Below are 21313 nucleotides of genomic sequence, written 5' to 3' on the forward strand. Positions count from 1 at the left end.
CGAGCGTCTTTAGCGTGTCCGTGGTTAGGAACGGACGTATTTTAGCAATATTTCTGAGGTGCATGTGGCATGTTTGGGCCAGAGATTGGATATGGGGGGCAAAGGAGAGGTCAGAGTCCAGTGTGACGCCAAGGCATCGGGCATGCCGTCGGGGGGTTATGATGGTGCCAGACACTGGAATGGAGATGTTGAGGGGAGGTCGGTTAGAAGGTGGAAAGACAAGGAGGTCAGTTTTAGAGAGGTTTAGTTTGAGAAAAAGGGAGGACATAGTGTTAGAGACAGCAGACAGACAGTCGGTGATATTTTGGAGGAATGGTCCAGAGATTTCACGAGAGGAGGTGTATAGTTGGGTGTCGTCAGCATAGAGATGGTATTGGAGGTCAAATCTGTGGATGGTTTGTCCAATTGGGGCAGTATAGATAGAGAAAAGAAGGGGACCAAGGACCGAGCCCTGGGGTACCCCGACAGCGAGAGGAAGTGGAGCAGAGATAGAACCAGCAAAGGAAACACTGAAAGAGCGGTCAGAGAGGTAGGAGGAGAACCAGGAGAGAGCAGTATCCTTTAGACCAATAGAGTGGAGCATAGTGAGAAGGAGATTATGGTCGACCGTGTCAAATGCAGCAGACAGGTCAAGGAGGATTAGTAGAGAGTAATATCCTCTCGACTTTGCAGTCATCAGGTCATTTGTTACTTTTGTAAGGGCAGTTTCGGTCGAGTGTAGAGAGCGGAAACCAGACTGGAGGGGGTCGAGGAGTGATTTGTCAGAGAGAAAGCGAGTAAGCCGGGAGTAGACCAGGCGTTCCAGTAATTTGGAGATAAAGGGGAGGTTTGAGACGGGTCGGTAGTTAGCAGCATTAGTCGGGTCCAGGGTTGGTTTTTTAAGCAGAGGGGATATAATGGAGTGTTTGAATGAGGAGGGAAAAGTGCCAGAGGTTAGGGAGAGGTTGCAGATTGTGGTAAGGTGAGTAATGAGAGCTGGGGAAAGGGAGCGGAGGAGGTGAGAGGGGAGAGGGTCGCTGGCGCAGGTGGTAGGGCGGGCAGTGGAAAGGAGCCTGGAGACTTCTTCCTCTGTCGTTGGTTCTAACGTAGATAGTGAGTAGGTGCTGGGTGCAGTGCTGATGAAGCTGGGATCAGGGCTAACCACGCAGCTTTCAGAGATTTCTTTTCGAATGTGGTCAATTTTTTCTTTGAAATAGGCAGCTAGCTTTCCAGCAGTCAGGTCTGTCGCAGGGGCCTGTTCCTTGGGGCTGAGGAGGGAGTGAAAGGTCTCAAAGAGTTGTTTGGGGTTGTGGGATAGTGAGGAGACAAGGGAGGTGAAATAAACTTGTTTGGCATGGTGAAGGGCTAGGTTATACATTTTAAGTATGAATTTGAAATGGAGGAAGTCTGCTGGCAGCTTTGACTTTCTCCACAGCCGCTCGGCGCACCTAGAGCACCGCCGGATGAAGCGTGTTTGGGACGTGAGCCAGGGTTGCCGTGGTCTGCGTTTGACAGCTCGCGTCACGGGCGGTGCCACTTCATCCAAGGCACGGCTGAGGGTGGTGTGGTAGTATTCGGCTGCCAGGTTAGGGCAGGGGAGGCGAGAGATGGGCGATAGGGAGGACTGAATAGCTTCGGCAAACTGTTTAGTGCGGACAGACTGGAGGTTCCTAGAGGTGCGATAGATAGGAGGGTCAGGAGAGATGCTAGGGTGCCTGATGGAGAAAGAGAGAAGGTTGTGATCCGAGAGTGGAAGTGGGGAGTTAGTAAAGTGAGAAGCAGAGCAGAGACGGAGGAAAACTAAATCGAGAGTGTTACCATCTCTATGAGTGGGGGAGTCAGAGATTAGCGATAGGCCAAGGGAGGAGGTAAGTGTTAAGAGCCGGGAGGCAGATGAGGAGCTAGAGTCGTTAGTAGGAATGTTGAAATCACCAAGGATGAGGGTTGGCATTTCACAGGATAGGAAGTGGGGGAGCCAGGCAGCAAAGTGGTCTAGAAACAGGCGGGTAGGACCTGGGGGGCGGTAAATAACTGCGACACGCAGAGGCAGTGGGCGGAAGAGTCGCAGGGTGTGGACTTCGAAGGAGTGAAAAGTAAGCGAGGGAGCTGAGGGAATGACCTGGAAGGTACAGTTTGGGGAGAGGATGATGCCTACTCCTCCACCGCGTCTGTCATCCGATCTGGGGGTGTGGGAGAACTGCAGGCCATCATAGGACAATGCAGCGGGGGAGGTAGAATCGGACTGCTGTATCCAGGTTTCCGTGAGGGCGAGCAAGTTCAAGTGTTTACTGGTGAAAAGGTCATGGATAGTTGGGAGTTTGTTACACGCAGATTGGGAGTTCCATAGGGCGCATTTGAATGGGGCAGGGGGGGCATTTTGGTAGAGAACAGTACGGGGTGGGCCTGGGTTGGGGGAGATGTCCCCTGCAGCTAGAAGTAGCAGAGTAGCAAGGGTGAGCACATGGCTAGGGGATTTGTGTGGGTGGCTGAGGTGTTTCTTTGCAGTATTAGGGGGTTGAAGGCGTCTTAGGAAGTTGAACAGTGCATGGGAGCCATACATAGGTGAGGAGAGGAGGGAAGGGCTGATGTGGATGGAGTGTGTTGGGGCTGGACGTTGAAGGAAAGTGTGAAGGCTTGAAAAGAGGATAGTGAAGGAGATTAGTGCAAAGAGGAGAGCATTTCCCTTCATGCTTTGGGCAGTTGTGCATGTTACCTGTCTCCTGCACTGTCCAACTGCGCTGTATAACTGCATCATTCAACAGCATCAACACTTAGTGCTGGACACATCAGGGGAGGCTGCCTCAGGGGAGGCATGGAGGGTAGAACTGACTTTAAAGTTCTGGCTATAGGACTTCAGCTGGGAGTGGCTTGTTACATTTCACTAGTCAACCAGCTGACCCCACCTTTAGATGGCTAAGGAACAAGATGGGGGGGGCGCTTTATTGCCCTCTTACAAAAACAAACTGTGTCCAGCAACACTAAGATGAGACAGGGAGAAAACTATTTGGGGGAGGTGATGACGAAAATACGTATAGTACAAATAGAGTCAATTCAATTTATATGAAGCAATGGGACATACCATTGCGCACAGATTATGACAAATTTAAAGGTATCACAGCAGATTCAGTGGAGGGAAGGCCGAGCAATCAAATTCAGATGGAGCGGAGCAATGGATGAATGAAACATACCATTGCGCACAGATTATGACAAATTTAAAGGTATCACAGCAGATTCAGTGGAGGGAAGGCCGAGCAATCAAATTCAGATGGAGCGGAGCAATGGATGAATGAAACATACCATTGCGCACAGATTATGACAAATTTAAAGGTATCACAGCAGATTCAGTGGAGGGAAGGCCGAGCAATCAAATTCAGATGGAGCGGAGCAATGGATGAATGAAACATACCATTGCGCACAGATTATGACAAATTTAAAGGTATCACAGCAGATTCAGTGGAGGGAAGGCCGAGCAATCAAATTCAGATGGAGCGGAGCAATGGATGAATGAAACATACCATTGCGCACAGATTATGACAAATTTAAAGGTATCACAGCAGATTCAGTGGAGGGAAGGCCGAGCAATCAAATTCAGATGGAGCGGAGCAATGGATGAATGAAACATACCATTGCGCACAGATTATGACAAATTTAAAGGTATCACAGCAGATTCAGTGGAGGGAAGGCCGAGCAATCAAATTCAGATGGAGCGGAGCAATGGATGAATGAAACATACCATTGCGCACAGATTATGACAAATTTAAAGGTATCACAGCAGATTCAGTGGAGGGAAGTCAGTCAGTCAGTCTTTCAGTCTTTCAGTCAGTCAGTCTTTCAGTCTTTCAGTCAGTCAGTCTTTCAGTCAGTCAGTCAGTCTTTCAGTCAGTCAGTCTTTCAGTCAGTCAGTCAGTCAGTCAGTCAGTCAGTCAGTCTTTCAGTCAGTCAGTCTTTCAGTCAGTCAGTCTTTCAGTCAGTCAGTCTTTCAGTCAGTCAGTCTTTCAGTCAGTCAGTCTTTCAGTCAGTCAGTCTTTCAGTCAGTCAGTCAGTCAGTCAGTCTTTCAGTCAGTCAGTCAGTCAGTCAGTCAGTCTTTCAGTCAGTCTTTCAGTCAGTCTTTCAGTCAGTCTTTCAGTCAGTCTTTCAGTCAGTCAGTCAGTCTTTCAGTCAGTCAGTCAGTCTTTCAGTCAGTCAGTCTGTCTTTCAGTCAGTCTTTCAGTCAGTCAGTCAGTCTTTCAGTCAGTCAGTCTTTCAGTAAGTCAGTCTTTCAGTCAGTCAGTCAGTCTTTCAGTCAGTCTTTCAGTCAGTCAGTCTTTCAGTCAGTCAGTCTTTCAGTCAGTCTTTCAGTCAGTCAGTCAGTCTTTCAGTCAGTCAGTCAGTCTTTCAGTCTTTCAGTCAGTCAGTCTTTCAGTCTTTCAGTCAGTCAGTCTTTCAGTCAGTCAGTCAGTCTTTCAGTCAGTCAGTCTTTCAGTCAGTCTTTCAGTCTTTCAGTCAGTCAGTCTTTCAGTCAGTCAGTCTTTCAGTCAGTCAGTCAGTCAGTCAGTCTTTCAGTCTTTCAGTCAGTCAGTCTTTCAGTCTTTCAGTCAGTCAGTCTTTCAGTCTTTCAGTCAGTCAGTCTTTCAGTCAGTCAGTCTTTCAGTCAGTCAGTCTTTCAGTCAGTCAGTCTTTCAGTCAGTCAGTCAGTCTTTCAGTCAGTCAGACAGTCTTTCAGTCAGTCAGTCAGTCTTTCAGTCTTTCAGTCAGTCAGTCTTTCAGTCTTTCAGTCAGTCAGTCTTTCAGTCAGTCTTTCAGTCAGTCAGTCAGTCAGTCAGTCAGTCAGTCTTTCAGTCAGTCTTTCAGTCAGTCAGTCAGTCAGTCTTTCAGTCTTTCAGTCAGTCTTTCATTCAGTCAGTCAGTCTTTCAGTCAGTCAGTCAGTCTTTCAGTCAGTCAGTCAGTCTTTCAGTCAGTCTTTCAGTCAGTCAGTCAGTCTTTCAGTCAGTCAGTCAGTCTTTCAGTCAGTCAGTCAGTCTTTCAGTCTTTCAGTCAGTCAGTCTTTCAGTCAGTCTTTCAGTCAGTCAGTCTTTCAGTCTTTCAGTCAGTCTTTCAGTCAGTCTTTCAGTCAGTCAGTCAGTCAGTCTTTCAGTCTTTCAGTCAGTCAGTCTTTCAGTCAGTCTTTCAGTCAGTCAGTCTTTCAGTCAGTCAGTCAGTCTTTCAGTCTTTCAGTCAGTCAGTCAGTCTTTCAGTCTTTCAGTCTTTCAGTCAGTCAGTCAGTCTTTCAGTCTTTCAGTCAGTCAGTCAGTCTTTCAGTCTTTCAGTCAGTCAGTCTTTCAGTCTTTCAGTCAGTCAGTCTTTCAGTCTTTCAGTCAGTCTTTCAGTCAGTCAGTCTTTCAGTCTTTCAGTCAGTCAGTCTTTCAGTCAGTCTGTCATTCAGTCAGTCAGTCTTTCAGTCAGTCAGTCTTTCAGTCTTTCAGTCAGTCAGTCTTTCAGTCAGTCTGTCATTCAGTCAGTCAGTCTTTCAGTCAGTCAGTCTTTCAGTCTTTCAGTCAGTCAGTCAGTCAGTCTTTCAGTCTTTCAGTCAGTCAGTCTTTCAGTCAGTCAGTCTTTCAGTCAGTCAGTCTTTCAGTCAGTCAGTCTTTCAGTCTTTCAGTCAGTCAGTCTTTCAGTCAGTCAGTCTTTCAGTCAGTCAGTCTTTCAGTCAGTCAGTCTTTCAGTCAGTCAGTCAGTCTTTCAGTCAGTCAGTCTTTCAGTCAGTCAGTCAGTCTTTCAGTCTTTCAGTCAGTCAGTCTTTCAGTCAGTCAGTCTTTCAGTCAGTCAGTCTTTCAGTCAGTCAGTCAGTCTTTCAGTCTTTCAGTCAGTCAGTCTTTCAGTCTTTCAGTCAGTCAGTCAGTCAGTCTTTCAGTCTTTCAGTCAGTCAGTCTTTCAGTCAGTCAGTCTTTCAGTCAGTCAGTCTTTCAGTCAGTCTTTCAGTCAGTCAGTCAGTCTTTCAGTCAGTCAGTCAGTCAGTCAGTCTTTCAGTCTTTCAGTCAGTCAGTCTTTCAGTCTTTCAGTCAGTCAGTCAGTCAGTCTTTCAGTCAGTCTTTCAGTCAGTCAGTCAGTCAGTCTTTCAGTCAGTCTTTCAGTCAGTCTTTCAGTCAGTCTTTCAGTCTTTCAGTCAGTCAGTCTTTCAGTCAGTCTTTCAGTCAGTCAGTCTTTCAGTCAGTCAGTCAGTCTTTCAGTCTTTCAGTCAGTCAGTCAGTCTTTCAGTCTTTCAGTCAGTCAGTCAGTCTTTCAGTCTTTCAGTCTTTCAGTCAGTCTTTCAGTCAGTCAGTCAGTCTTTCAGTCTTTCAGTCAGTCAGTCTTTCAGTCTTTCAGTCAGTCAGTCTTTCAGTCTTTCAGTCAGTCAGTCTTTCAGTCTTTCAGTCAGTCTTTCAGTCAGTCAGTCTTTCAGTCTTTCAGTCAGTCAGTCTTTCAGTCAGTCAGTCTTTCAGTCAGTCAGTCTTTCAGTCAGTCAGTCTTTCAGTCAGTCAGTCTTTCAGTCAGTCAGTCAGTCTTTCAGTCTTTCAGTCAGTCAGTCTTTCAGTCTTTCAGTCAGTCAGTCTTTCAGTCTTTCAGTCAGTCAGTCTTTCAGTCAGTCTTTCAGTCAGTCAGTCAGTCAGTCAGTCAGTCAGTCAGTCTTTCAGTCTTTCAGTCAGTCAGTCTTTCAGTCAGTCAGTCTTTCAGTCAGTCAGTCTTTCAGTCAGTCAGTCAGTCTTTCAGTCAGTCAGTCAGTCAGTCAGTCAGTCTTTCAGTCAGTCAGTCTTTCAGTCAGTCAGTCAGTCAGTCAGTCTTTCAGTCTTTCAGTCAGTCAGTCAGTCTTTCAGTCTTTCAGTCAGTCAGTCAGTCTTTCAGTCTTTCAGTCTTTCAGTCAGTCAGTCTTTCAGTCAGTCTTTCAGTCAGTCAGTCAGTCTTTCAGTCTTTCAGTCAGTCAGTCTTTCAGTCTTTCAGTCAGTCAGTCTTTCAGTCTTTCAGTCAGTCAGTCTTTCAGTCTTTCAGTCAGTCAGTCAGTCTTTCAGTCAGTCAGTCTTTCAGTCAGTCAGTCAGTCTTTCAGTCAGTCAGTCAGTCTTTCAGTCAGTCAGTCAGTCTTTCAGTCTTTCAGTCAGTCAGTCTTTCAGTCTTTCAGTCAGTCAGTCTTTCAGTCAGTCTTTCAGTCAGTCAGTCTTTCAGTCTTTCAGTCTTTCAGTCAGTCTTTCAGTCAGTCAGTCTTTCAGTCAGTCAGTCTTTCAGTCTTTCAGTCAGTCAGTCTTTCAGTCAGTCAGTCAGTCTTTCAGTCAGTCAGTCAGTCTTTCAGTCAGTCAGTCAGTCAATCTTTCAGGCAGTCAGTCTTTCAGTCAGTCAGTCTTTCAGTCAGTCAGTCTTTCAGTCAGTCAGTCTTTCAGTCAGTCAGTCTTTCAGTCAGTCAGTCTTTCAGTCAGTCTGTCATTCAGTCAGTCTGTCAGTCAGTCAGTCTTTCAGTCAGTCAGTCTTTCAGTCAGTCAGTCTTTCAGTCAGTCAGTCTTTCAGTCAGTCTTTCAGTCAGTCAGTCAGTCAGTCTTTCAGTCTTTCAGTCAGTCAGTCTTTCAGTCAGTCAGTCAGTCAGTCAGTCAGTCTTTCAGTCAGTCAGTCTTTCAGTCAGTCAGTCTTTCAGTCAGTCAGTCTTTCAGTCAGTCAGTCTTTCAGTCAGTCAGTCTTTCAGTCAGTCAGTCTTTCAGTCAGTCAGTCTTTCAGTCAGTCTTTCAGTCAGTCAGTCAGTCAGTCTTTCAGTTAGTCAGTCAGTCTTTCAGTCTTTCAGTCAGTCAGTCTTTCAGTCAGTCAGTCAGTCAGTCAGTCTTTCAGTCTTTCAGTCAGTCAGTCTTTCAGTCAGTCAGTCAGTCAGTCTTTCAGTCTTTCAGTCAGTCAGTCAGTCTTTCAGTCAGTCAGTCTTTCAGTCAGTCAGTCTTTCAGTCAGTCAGTCTTTCAGTCTTTCAGTCAGTCAGTCTTTCAGTCAGTCTTTCAGTCAGTCAGTCAGTCTTTCAGTCAGTCAGTCTTTCAGTCAGTGAGTCTTTCAGTCAGTCAGTCTTTCAGTCAGTCAGTCTTTCAGTCAGTCAGTCTTTCAGTCAGTCTGTCATTCAGTCAGTCTGTCATTCAGTCAGTCAGTCTTTCAGTCAGTCTGTCATTCAGTCAGTCAGTCTTTCAGTCAGTCAGTCTTTCAGTCTTTCAGTCAGTCAGTCTTTCAGTCTTTCAGTCAGTCAGTCTTTCAGTCTTTCAGTCAGTCTTTCAGTCAGTCAGTCAGTCAGTCAGTCTTTCAGTCAGTCAGTCAGTCAGTCTTTCAGTCAGTCAGTCTTTCAGTCAGTCAGTCTTTCAGTCAGTCAGTCTTTCAGTCAGTCAGTCTTTCAGTCAGTCAGTCTTTCAGTCAGTCAGTCTTTCAGTCAGTCAGTCTTTCAGTCTTTCAGTCAGTCAGTCTTTCAGTCTTTCAGTCAGTCAGTCTTTCAGTCTTTCAGTCAGTCTTTCAGTCAGTCAGTCTTTCAGTCAGTCAGTCAGTCTTTCAGTCAGTCAGTCAGTCTTTCAGTCAGTCAGTCTTTCAGTCAGTCAGTCTTTCAGTCTTTCAGTCAGTCAGTCTTTCAGTCTTTCAGTCAGTCTTTCAGTCAGTCAGTCTTTCAGTCAGTCAATCAGTCTTTCAGTCAGTCAGTCTTTCAGTCAGTCAGTCTTTCAGTCTTTCAGTCAGTCAGTCTTTCAGTCTTTCAGTCAGTCTTTCAGTCAGTCAGTCTTTCAGTCAGTCAATCAGTCTTTCAGTCAGTCAGTCAGTCTTTCAGTCTTTCAGTCTTTCAGTCAGTCTTTCAGTCAGTCAGTCTTTCAGTCAGTCAGTCAGTCTTTCAGTCAGTCAGTCAGTCTTTCAGTCTTTCAGTCAGTCAGTCTTTCAGTCAGTCAGTCAGTCTTTCAGTCAGTCAGTCTTTCAGTCAGTCAGTCTTTCAGTCAGTCAGTCTTTCAGTCAGTCTGTCATTCAGTCAGTCTGTCATTCAGTCAGTCTGTCATTCAGTCAGTCAGTCAGTCAGTCAGTCAGTCAGTCAGTCAGTCTTTCAGTCTTTCAGTCTTTCAGTCAGTCTTTCAGTCTTTCAGTCAGTCTTTCAGTCAGTCTTTCAGTCAGTCTTTCAGTCAGTCTTTCAGTCAGTCTTTCAGTCAGTCAGTCAGTCAGTCAGTCAGTCAGTCAGTCAGTCAGTCAGTCAGTCAGTCTTTCAGTCAGTCTTTCAGTCTTTCAGTCAGTCTTTCAGTCAGTCTTTCAGTCAGTCTTTCAGTCAGTCTTTCAGTCAGTCTTTCAGTCAGTCTTTCAGTCAGTCTTTCAGTCAGTCTTTCAGTCAGTCTTTCAGTCAGTCTTTCAGTCAGTCAGTCTTTCAGTCAGTCAGTCTTTCAGTCAGTCAGTCTTTCAGTCAGTCAGTCAGTCAGTCTTTCAGTCAGTCTTTCAGTCAGTCAGGGAGTGAGTCAGTGAGTGAGTCAGTGAGTGAGTCAGTGAGTGAGTCAGTGAGTGAGTCAGTGAGTGAGTCAGTGAGTGAGTCAGTGAGTGAGTCAGTGAGTGAGTCAATCAGTCAGTTAGTCCGTGAGTCAGCCAGTGAGTCAGTCAATCAGTCAGTGAGAAAGTGAGTCAGTCAGTCAGTCAGTTAGTCCGTGAGTCAGTCAATCAAGTCAGTGAGAAAGTGAGTCAGTCAATCAGTCAGTCAGTGAGTGAGGGAGTCAGTCGATGAGGGAGTCAGTCAATGAGTGACTGAGTCAGTTAGTTATTTAGTCAGTGAGTGAGTCAGTCAGTCAGTCAGCTAGTCAGTCAGTATGCCAGTCAGTCAGTGAGTGAATCAGTGAGTCAGTAAGTCAGTCATTCAGACTGTAAGTGAGTGAGTCAGTCAGTCAATTAGTCAGTCAGACAGTGAGTCAGTGAGGGCTTCTGCCTTTATATATATAGATATTGTAGCAACGGGACTTCTCGCCTGCGGATCGTCGACCTCTTGGACTGAAAAATGGCCACTACAGATGTAGAAACAGCTCAGGAGACTTCAATTTCTTATAAATTTGGCACTTGCCAGCATTTATTTCAGCATCACAGCACATGTACAGTATAAACACAGTTCATTTGCAAACAGGAAGTAATTCTTAGATGAACTGCTGCCTGTTTACAATAGTTGCTTGGCTTTCAGGTAAGTTAAGAACAAAGTGACTCTGAGAGGTAAGTGATCCCTGCTCAGCACTCTGTGTATGGCCACATGTACATTGAATTACTATGGTCTGACGCTTCCAACGATAATTTGGACTATAATCACCTTGTGTAAAGGTACCTGTAATCCCAATGTACCTGATTTACGCATGCGCAGAGTGAAGGTGGAGACGCCGGAACTATGTGGCGCTGCTGAAGAGGAAACCTCCATCTGACATGGTAGATATAATCTATAGTCATCACCTGCATCTAATGCGTGGGAGAGCCTATACCCTGGGGGTTTATTGTTTTATGAAGTTTGGTGGTTGATGATTGGATAGTGTTTTATGTAACTAGAAGATGGTGGTGGTCTTAGTAGTGGTATTGACTTGACAAAGACTGCGTGTAGCAGTCGAAACATCAGCTTATTTGGACAAAATAATGATGAATTTGTTTTAGGACGGGAGTATCTTTCTTCGATATCCCAGATGCTGCTCCATATATAAAGACTGTGCCTGATTTAGGGATATTGGTGTTCTGTTCTTATATGTGGAATTTTTGTACTTACCATCATCGGAATACCTGGTTCCCCTTTTTGACCTCCCACTCCATTTAGTCCTGGCCGACCCTGTGGTTAAAATAACAATAAAGATAAAGTAAAATGGAACACCTATTGTGAGCTGCACTGGTGTAACTATAGGGGATGCGGTTGCACCCGGGTCCAGGAGCCTTAGGAGTCCATAAGGCCTCTTTTCTCCATATAGGGAGCGCAGTACTATGAATAAAGCATTATAATCAGGGGCCCTGTTACAGGTTTTGTATTGGGACCCAGGAGCTTCAAGTTGCACCTCTAGTAAGCGGCACTCGCACTGGTACTCTGGTGGCCACTATATACAGCTCAGGGGCAGTGATGTGCCATACTGATGCTGCCGCAGCTGGCAGGCACTGGCTGCAACAGCGCTGTCAGGAAGTATGCAGAATAACGCTTGCAGGAAGTACCTGGCGGCAGCGGTCTTGGGCGTAAATGGCACATCAAGAAATTATATAAATGCATAACATGGTGCCCTTCAAGAAGTAGGTACAGAAAAGAAGCAACTATTTAAGTGGTCTTAGCTGCAAGAACATGGAACCTGACTGTGGCACAATGAAACACACAACTGGCACAAAGAGCTGAACAACAGAAGTGCCCATTGGTCTGATGTTACTTACAGGTCTCCCTGGAAATCCAAATTCTCCTTTTATTCCTGGTTGTCCTACTGGACCCTGAAATGCATGAAATGTTTCAATCTTACAAGACAGTATTTCGACATAATATATATATATAACAGTACTGTAGTCAGCATATTTAGAGCCTCAATGTGCAGTATAGATAGATGCATCTTACATCTAGTCTCAAAGAATTGTTAAGGAAACCGTAGTACTGTTGTCTAGCAGTGTGTCCAGTATTGCAGTGAACCTGCTGGCCTATGCTGCCATACTGTACACAGCCTGCTGACAGGAGCGCTGCAGCACAGTACATATGCTCACTTATGTGTGCTCTTGTCAGGATGTCCACCAGAGAAAACGATCAAATGAGAGAAGATACCTTAGTGCGTTTGGGGTTTGTACGGAGGGGGATGGGGCGCTAATCACGCTCCATACAACGTGGATGCCGGCTGTCTCAGAGTTGACGCCTGCTGGCAGCAGTCACTATCAGCCTGAATGCTGATCATAGCTGTTAATCCTGTAAATGCTGCTGTTAGTTCTGACAGCAGCATTTAAGTCCCTGGATCGGTTTTCCAGGGTCCCAGACACTCCACTGTGATGGGAACGTGAGGTGATGCTTGGTCCCAGGCTGCCATGGCTGACTGCCTATAAGATTGCAGAGCAATCAAATGACCACAAGTTCAAGTCCCCTATGAGGACTAAAAAAATGTAAAAATTGGTTAAAAAAAAAAAAAGAAAAAGCTAATAGGTATTAAAAGTTTACACATAACACGGATTCAGCTCACTTCATGTATATGTAGAAAATAGACAAATATATCCCAAAAGGATGCACAGAAAAACTTGAGGCCCTGGACTCCCACATGTACCAATGAAAAAAAATCGTATCAGCATCCAAGGATAAAATAAAACTTCATATTTATTAGATCATGTTAAAAAATGCAGCCCATGTGCACACAGGTACCTCAAGGTTCCGGCAGAACATCTGCCCTAGGGCTTATTAACATGGACATATATTGGCCGGATTTTCACGCCCGGCCAATACACGCTGCCCCTCTCTGCAAGGGGGGTGAGATGGGACAGGGCGGGAGCTAGTGTGCAATGGGAGTGGCAGGACAGGGTGGAGCTTAGCTCTGCCCCTCCCCATTGCAAACAGTGGCAGGGGGCGAGAGCTCTGCACACTAGCTCCTGCCCCATCATGCCTTCTTCCCTTGCCGAGAGGGGCAGCGTATATCGGCCGGGTGTGAAAACCCGGCTGATATACATCCATGTCCAATAAACCATTAGTCATAGCATATTAGACAAATGTACATAAGGTCTATAAATCAGCACAGGAAATTATATCATGTATGTAAATGACCCACATCAGGTGTGAATCACAACCCTGTGCATCCTAATAAGTGTGCAACAGGGAAATAATATATATGAAGCAAAACTATATTTAATCCCTTAAGGACCAAGCTGTTTTGTACCCTAAGGACCAGACACTTTTTAGGGATTTTACCCATGTGACGGTTTTACTGCTCTATTTTTTTCCCTTTAGCTACCAAAATTATTTTTGCTGCGTTTTTTTCCCGTGACATATTGGACTATTTTTTTTAATATCTTTTTCACTGACTTTTTTTTCCCGTTTTTTAGTTTTATTGTTGGTAAGAAGCTAAAAAAAATCATTTAACATTTATATTTATTTTTAAATTTATTTTTATATTTACACTAAAATAAAGTATGGGAATGGGTTCCTCTATTTGTTTCGGACATTTTGGTATAAAGTATTAATGGTTTTGGTTTACAGGGCGCATACGGCAACGGTTTTTGTTGGCGTCTGCTTTGAGTTATTCTCTATTTTTATGTATGTATTGTTGTTTTATTGTGTTATTTTGTCTTACTGATGTAAGTAATTGTGTTTTTTTTACTATCTATGTCCCCCATGGCGTCATGTAAGACCTCTGGGGGACATTCCCATTTTTTTCCCCTTTATTTGACACTTTCCCACTGTAGCTGGGGCGTCCATAGGAGCCCTAGTTATAGGGGAAAGCAACCCCTGTGAGGACATTAGTCACCTGCAGAGCTGCCAGGGTCTAGTCTGACCCTCCAGCTCTGTAGTAGCAGGGAATCCCGGGAGGTCACATGACCCCCCGAAGCTCCTGTAGTGAAAGAACATCTTACTTTCACTTTCCCCATACAGTGCTCATTGAGCACTGTATATCACTAACAGCTGATAACCCATTCCTGCCTCTGACTGATTGCAGAGCAGGAGACGTAGAGCACTGCCGTAATTTTACTATCGGCGGTGCTCTAAGCCCAGGACCAGCCGCCTTAAATTTACTGTGGCTGGTCCTAAACGGGTTAAGTATTAGTCCCTGTAGACAACTTTGAGCAAGGAAAATGTCAAGTTAGACACCAGAGCTCCCAAGGATTTAAATTACAGGAATGATCTACTCTACATAAACTGACTGCTTGCTGTATCCATGTATAGTACACAAAAGGGGTAATATTTGCACCTGATGAGAATCTTTTGTATGCAGGATGTTTTTTCCCCTGGCTTTAGGATCTATGAGGGCTTCCTAACCTGTACCACAGCAGTGATTTGCTCCATGGCTAGCAATTGCTTGTCTGCACCCATGTATGATATACAGGGGATTTAAATTCATACATACCATAACATAATAACATAGTATGTTAGGGTGAATTCAGACGACCGTATATCGGCTGGGTTTTCACGCCCAGCCGATATACGGTGTCTCTCTCTGCAGGGGGAGGAGGCTGGTAGAGACGGGAGCAGTGCTCTGAGCTCCCGCCCCCTCTCTGCCTCCTCTCCACCTCCCTGCACTATTTTCAATGAGGAGAGGCGGGACGGGGCGGAGCTAATTCCCAGAACTTAGCCCCGCCCCCTCCTCTCATTGTTTCCACCTCTTTGTTAGTCCAGAGGAAGGCCAAAAAAAACCTCAACCAGGCAATTTATCTCATTTGTAGGAAAAATAATTCCTTCCCGACTCCATGATAGGAGCCATCTATATGTATTCTGACATTTTACTAGCTCAAAGTTGTCTACAGGGGCCTATACTTCAATATGGTTTTGCTTCATATTCCACTCATTAGCATGCACAAGGTTGTGATTCCCACCTGATGGGGGTCATTGTTATACATTTTCTTTTGCTGTGAGTTGAACATAGTTGTGTACTACAGCAATGTTTTGCTTCACATTCCCTGATTGCCTGTTGCTGTTATGCATGACATACAGGGGGTTAAACTCACACCTGATGGGGGATACTTACATACCTGATGTCATTTCCTGTACTAATTTATAGACATGATGTAGATTTGTCCAATATGCTATGACTGAGGACTTATTCACAGGAGCGTATATCGGCCGCCATTTTCACGGCCGGCTGATATACACTTGCATCTGGGCAGTCTCCCCCTTCCCTCCCTCTTACTGGCTCTCTGCCTCTCTCCTCCCCTCTGCCTGTTTGCAATGGGAGGGGGTGGGCCCCATCCCTCCCATTGCTGGCTATGGACAATGGGTGTGAGCTTAGCTCCACCCCCACCCCACCACATTGCAAACAGCTGGTGGGGAGGAGGGAGGCAGACGGCTGGTGAGAGGGATGGAAGGGGGAAGACTGCTCAGATGGTGGCATATATCGACTGACCGTGAAAACGGCAGCTGATACACGTTCCTGTGAATAAGCCCTAAGGCAAAAGCTCTACTGACATGCGCCAGAAAGCTTCAGGTACCTGTGTGAGCACAGGCTGCATTTTTTAACATGATCAAATACATTTGAAGTTTTATTTTATCCCTAGATGCTGGATACATTTGCTCCATTAAAAGTTTAACGCTGTCTCTGTTTTCCCATATTTATAATAAAAAGAATCAAAACAAAAACCCTAAAACATATTTGGTAAGACTACCCCATACAAGTCCATTCTATCAAAATAATGTATTATCACGTATGGTGAACAGAAGAAAAAAAATTACACCTTCAGAATTGCACTTTTTGTCACCCCGTCTCCAAGAAAAAATGTAATAAAAAGATCAAAAGTCATACAGACTCCAAAATGGTACACATAGAAACTACAAGATGCCCCACAAAAGAGCCATCACACAACTAAATCAACTAGAGAAAAAAGTTATGGTAGTCAGCAGAGGGCGGCAGAAAATAATGTTTTTTAAAGATATGTTATTTTTTTAAAAAGTAGTGCAGCAAAAAAAAACCAAAACACTATAAATTTGGTATTGTAATATTTGTATCGAACCTCAGAAAAAAGTTGTGTCTTTTTTGCATCAGTGTGCACGCCATATAAATGGAAATCCCAAAGATGGTAGAATTTTTAGTTTTTTTTTTTTTCCGTTTTACTCCAGTTAGAAAACGTTTAATCTTTTTCAGTACATTATATAGTTAGATAAAAAAAAAAAAAAATAGATATAAAAAGAAAAATCTAACTAGCTCCACAAAAAACAAGCCCCCAAGCAGCTACATCGACGGATAAATAAAAGAATTAGGATTTTTTGAAAGTGGAGAGAAAAACCAAAATTAAAAAAAGGATCCTTAACCCCTTAGTGACCAAGCCTGTTTGTGCCCTAATGACCAGGCCAAATTTTGGAAATTTGGAAATCACATTTTAACATAGAATAGCTCTGTAAAGGTTTTGCATATCCAAGTGATTTTGGAATTGTTTTTGACACATGTTGTAATTCATTTAGGTGGAAAAAAATAGTCCGATAGAATTTGTGTATATTCATTAAAAGCGCCAAAATTAGGAAAGTTAAAAAAAAATTGTCATTTTTTTCATATTTTTAATTGCATATCAAATATGTGCAAACATACTGTATAAATTTTTGATAAGGTATATATTTCCATCTGTTTACTTTATTCTGGATGCATATGTGAAAAGCTTTAGCTTTTTTTTAACCATTTAGGAGACGTACAAATTTAACATTGATTATCAACATTTTGAGGAACATAGTAACATAGTTTGTAGGGCCGAATGAAGACAATGTCCATCTAGTCCAGCCTGTCTAGCCTCCTGTGTTGTTGATCCAGAGGAAGGCAAAAAACCCCAAGAGCAGAAACCAATTAGCCCTTTTGTGGGACAAAATTCCTTCCTGACTCCCTAATGGCAATCAGACTGTTCCCTGGATCAACCCCTAATAGTTCCTACCTGCCTGTATACCTGGATCAATCAGACTGTCCCCTGGATCAACCTCTAATAGTTCCTACCTGCCTGTATACCCGGATTAACAATTAAGCTAAGATTTATATCCTGTAATATCCTTCCACTCTAGAAAGACATCAAGTCCTGGGTGTAAACAGATCCTGGGAGAGATCCTTGTATTGTCCCCTCATGTATTTATACATAGTTATTTGGTCGCCCCTTAGCCGTCTTTTTTCTAGAGTAAATAATCCCAATTTGGATAGTCTCTCTTTGTTTTCCTACACCAAGCCAACATTGCAGAGGCTCATAGGAGTCAGAATGACAGATATCCCACAAATGACCCCATTTTAAAAACTACACCCCTTAATGTATTCACTGATGGGGTGTAATGAGTATTTTGACCCCACAGTTTTTTTCAGGAGTTAATGCAATTTGCAAATATGTCATTTTAAAGCCAGTGTTTTTTTCTATAGTGCACATGAAAATGAGAATTGACACCCCAAAATGTATACCACTATTTGTCCCATGTTCAGAAACATACCCATTGTGGCCCTAATATTATGTCCGTATGCACAACGAGGCCCAAACTAAAAGGAGCAACTCGGGGCTTTCAGAACAGACATTTTGCTTGAAGTTGTTTTAGGCCCCATAGCCCACTTGTAGAGCCCTTGAGCAGCCAAAACGATGGAGAACCTCACAAATTACCCCATTTTGAAAACTAGACCCCGTAGGCCTTATGCACACGGCCGTGATAGGCTCTGCAAGCAGAATACCATAGCGGAGTCCGTCACGGCGCCCCCCCCAAAGACCCCATACTTACCTCCAGATCCGCTGCCCAAAGTCCTACATGACGCTCTGGCACGCATGCGCAGTACAGCGCAAGACGTACCGGTGGCATCACATGACCCGCCGGCAGCATCATATTACCCGCCGGCAGTGTCATATGAGGCGCTCGGCGGTGGGTGCGGCGCGTATTAACGCTATACTTCCGCGTATACCCGCAGCAAATAGGACATGCTGCGGGTAATTTCATGCTGCGGAATTCTGCAGCATGTTCATTGAGTTATTAGGTTCAATAGAACCTAATAGCTGCAGTGAAACGCGGCGGATTTCAGCCACGCTTTACGCGGCAGAAATCCAGCCGTGTGCATTAGGCCTTAATGAATTCATCAAGGGGTGTACTGCATATTTTGATCCCACAATTTTTGAATTCATTTAAGCATAGCAGAAGGAAAAAATAACGATTTTCATTTTTTTGCCAATTGTGTTATTTTAAAAACAGGGTTTTTTGTTTTTTTTTTACAGCACACACATGAATGAAGGCTTTCACCCCAAAATGGATCCCCCTGTTTGTCCCATGTTGAGAAACATACCCACTGTGGCCCTAATCTACTTACAGGACACATAGCTATAATGGAGGGAGACACCATTGGATTTCATGGTACAACTGAACAAATCCTAGGCCCCATTGCACACTTGTGCAGAAAAAAAAGACTCCCTAAAAATAATCCCCCCATCCCCATTTTTTTGGCATTCCCTAAATCTTAGATAAAAGTAATAATGTAAACTGTGTATGTCCGAAGACGGGGGTAATTACGGAAGCTGGTTGGGATGGGCCCTGTTGGAGCCAAAGCCCAGCAGTCTGATGACAGCTCGCCACCTGTTCTAACAGAGGGGACTGTATTGTGGGTGAAGCCTCACACCCTGGTTTTCTCCCAGAACCCTTTATGAAATTCTTGTTGTGTCACTACAACAATTAGGCCTATTAAGATGCTAGACTCGTTGGCTACTGGAGCCAGAAGCTATGTAACTTGGCTGACATCAGTGGAACAGAATGAGTTAAAGGGGTTGTCCGGCGCCGAAACGGGGTTTTTTTTTTTTTCAACCCCCCCCCCCCCCCGTTCGGCGCGAGACAACTCCGATGCAGGGGTTAAAAAAGAACACCGGACAGCGCTTACCTGAATCCCCGTGCTCCGGTGACTTCTTACTTACCCGGTGAAGATGGCCGCCGGGATCTTCTCCCTCGGTGGACCGCAGGGCTTCTGTGCGGTCCATTGCCGATTCCAGCCTCCTGATTGGCTGGAATCGGCACGTGACGGGGAGGAGCTACACGGAGCCGGCATCCTGCACGAGCGGCCCCATTGAGAAAAGAAGAAGACCCGGACTGCGCAAGCGCGTCTAATTTGGCCATTAGACGCCGAAAATTAGGCGGGCTCCATGGAAACGAGGACGCTAGCAACGGAGCAGGTAAGTGAAAAACTTCTTATAACTTCTGTATGGCTCATAATTAATGCACAATGTACATTACAAAGTGCATTAATATGGCCATACAGAAGTGTATAGACCCACTTGCTGCCGCGGGACAACCCCTTTAATATAACATTCTCTATCCAGACTTCATGCATGAAGATTAATGAAACCCAACAGAACCTTCACAGAAACAGTAATAACATAAAAGCAATACATTACCATTGGTCCAGGGGGCCCCATCGCACCAGGCTCACCCTTTAAAGAAAAAGTACACAGTTATGAATATGTATAACAATATCATTTTAGTAGGAAGAAAATGTATTACAGGGCCACTAAAATTCATTAATGATACAGCTATTCCCCCAGTATATATAATTTGGCTAGTGTTACCTCGGTTAACTATTTCCTTCTGTCAAAATCTCCTGTTCTCTTTTTCCTCAGATAATCATGGGATCTCAATTCTAACGAGAGCAGATCAACTTGGGGTTGTGTGTTCATGTTCTAGTCACTCAGTGTGTGTTATGCTGTTACATGGATCAACCACAGAAACTGTCTAGCAGGGACACAGACACTCCTATCACAGTTAGGCCAAATGCCCACGGCCGTCACGGCGCCCCCCCCCCCCCCCCTCAAAGACCCCATACTCACCTCCGGATCAGCTGTGCGAGTCCCGCATGTCACGTGGGCGGGGAAGCATATTCACGCTATACTTTCTGAAAGTATAGTCTGACGGCCGGCTTACATTGACTACAATGAAAGCCAGCCACGCGTATTCCCGTGGCAAATAGAACATGCTACGAGTTATTTCACACTGCGGAATTCCGCGGTGCACTAATAGCTGTGGTGTAACGCCGCGGATTTCCGCCACATTTCACGTGGCAGAAATCCGGCCATGGACATTAGCCCTTACTAATAAGTGCACAGCTCATCCTCCTGACTGTACACTTATAGGCTGTAACTTATTTAGGTGAATATAGAAGCTAATGATTAAACTGTCCACCCAGCAGGCAGAAATGGTATTGATTGAAAGTGAAAAAATCTCAGCCCCAAGATGGTGCCAGAGAAGCATCAGACAAGGGGCAGCACTGCAGGGAAGTGGCTGCAATACACAGAGGAGACCTCCAGAGTATGGCCGGCAATCCGGTGAGGGGGCAGGTGTGAAAAAATGTCAATATCAATAACTAATCAGTGTAAACCTGATGTAAATCACCCATTTAAAGAGTTGCAGAATAAGATATATATCTAATAATAGTGTGCACATTGTCTAAGGGATCTGTATCAAACATGTAATACAGTAATAATGCATTTCAATGCGGCTTCTACACGTTACCGTACTTACATACAGTAGTAGATGCAAGTTTTTTATGCAGTCTCCATTAAGAAATCTGAAATATGCCTCATTGGATACTGTGATATTCTATATACTGGCTGCCTGTTGCCTGTAAACAGCACCATCAGGGAGAATGTCAGATGGGGCACTGGAGGTGCACGGATACGGGACGGGCAATTACTATGTTTCTGAAAACCCCTTTAATAATCATAAGGGGAAGCACTGCATTTTAAAGGACCTCAACGCCCAGCTATTCCTCAAGTATCACAATGATAAAACTTTTCTCTCCACATATAGGCTGCTTAAAAATTAAGGGCACACTTAAGGTAAGTTCCTATGGGTTGGAAATCCGCACAAAAGCTATGCGAATTGTAGATTTTGATGTGAATTTTAGTGCAAATTTAGCCCCTTTGAAGAGGTGGATTCCACACTGAAAATTGACATACTGCAGATTTAAAATCCACACCACATGTCCATTCTGCTGTAGATTTCTTAAAACCTTAAAATAGTAGAGTCGGAAGGGATCTCCAGGGTCATTGGGTCAACCCCCTGCTCAATGCAGGATCACTAAATCATCCCAGAGAGATGTCTGTCCAGCCTCTGAAGACTTCTATTGGAGGAGAACTCATCACCTCCCGATTTAAAATCCACAGGAGGTTTGAGAGTTTGACGCTATCTGCACCCTGTTCTGTTAACAGATGAAAGTAGGGTCACACTGAGCATATGTGACAGATGTGAAAGAGTCTGAAGATCATGAGATCATCAAGATCTGATCTGTGATTCAAGTGTTCCCTTAATTGTTTTGAGCAATATACATATATATTAAATTTCCATATACATATACTATGTAAATAAATAACAATAAGCATAACAATCACCTTTCTTCCTAGTACTCCTGGCAATTTGGTTATTAAAGAACCATCAGCTGCAATGATAGCGCCTGATTCCCCCTTCTCACCCTGTAATAATAACAAATATTCACAACTTTGTAGATTGCAAGGATATAACAAACATACAGATATGAGAAACTAACATTTACAAAGTGATGAACTAGTCTGAATGTGGCAAACAGGAAAAAAACTTGAGTTCCTACAAGTAAACACGGAACCTAACATATTGCTATAGATTGCAAAATTGTGTGGGCCTATGAGAGAACATGGACTTAACACAGTTTTCCAGGTAAGTACTATTGATATCGTATCCTCGAGATCGGTCATCAATAGTTAATCGACGGTGGTCTGCTGCTTGTGATCCCAGTCAATCAGCTGTTTGGA

The 21313-nt window shown here is 44.3% G+C and overlaps 1 protein-coding gene across 4 annotated transcripts in view; it reads right to left on the reverse strand.

Moving 5' to 3' along the window:
- COL15A1 (collagen type XV alpha 1 chain) overlaps window positions 1–21313 on the reverse strand; it is a 638286-nt gene that overhangs the window by 165302 nt on the left and 451671 nt on the right. For all 4 annotated transcript variants that reach the window (XM_066579143.1, XM_066579144.1, XM_066579146.1 and 1 more), the window contains exons 22-25: window positions 20918–20998; window positions 18929–18964; window positions 11312–11365; window positions 10671–10730 (exon numbers count right to left, since the gene is read on the reverse strand). In XM_066579143.1, the coding sequence (XP_066435240.1) occupies window positions 10671–10730; window positions 11312–11365; window positions 18929–18964; window positions 20918–20998 (231 nt within the window). The remainder of the gene's footprint in view (window positions 1–10670; window positions 10731–11311; window positions 11366–18928; window positions 18965–20917; window positions 20999–21313) is intronic.

This window comes from Eleutherodactylus coqui, chromosome 9 (assembly GCF_035609145.1).
Source record: "Eleutherodactylus coqui strain aEleCoq1 chromosome 9, aEleCoq1.hap1, whole genome shotgun sequence".
In the NCBI taxonomy this organism is placed as follows: domain Eukaryota; kingdom Metazoa; phylum Chordata; class Amphibia; order Anura; family Eleutherodactylidae; genus Eleutherodactylus; species Eleutherodactylus coqui.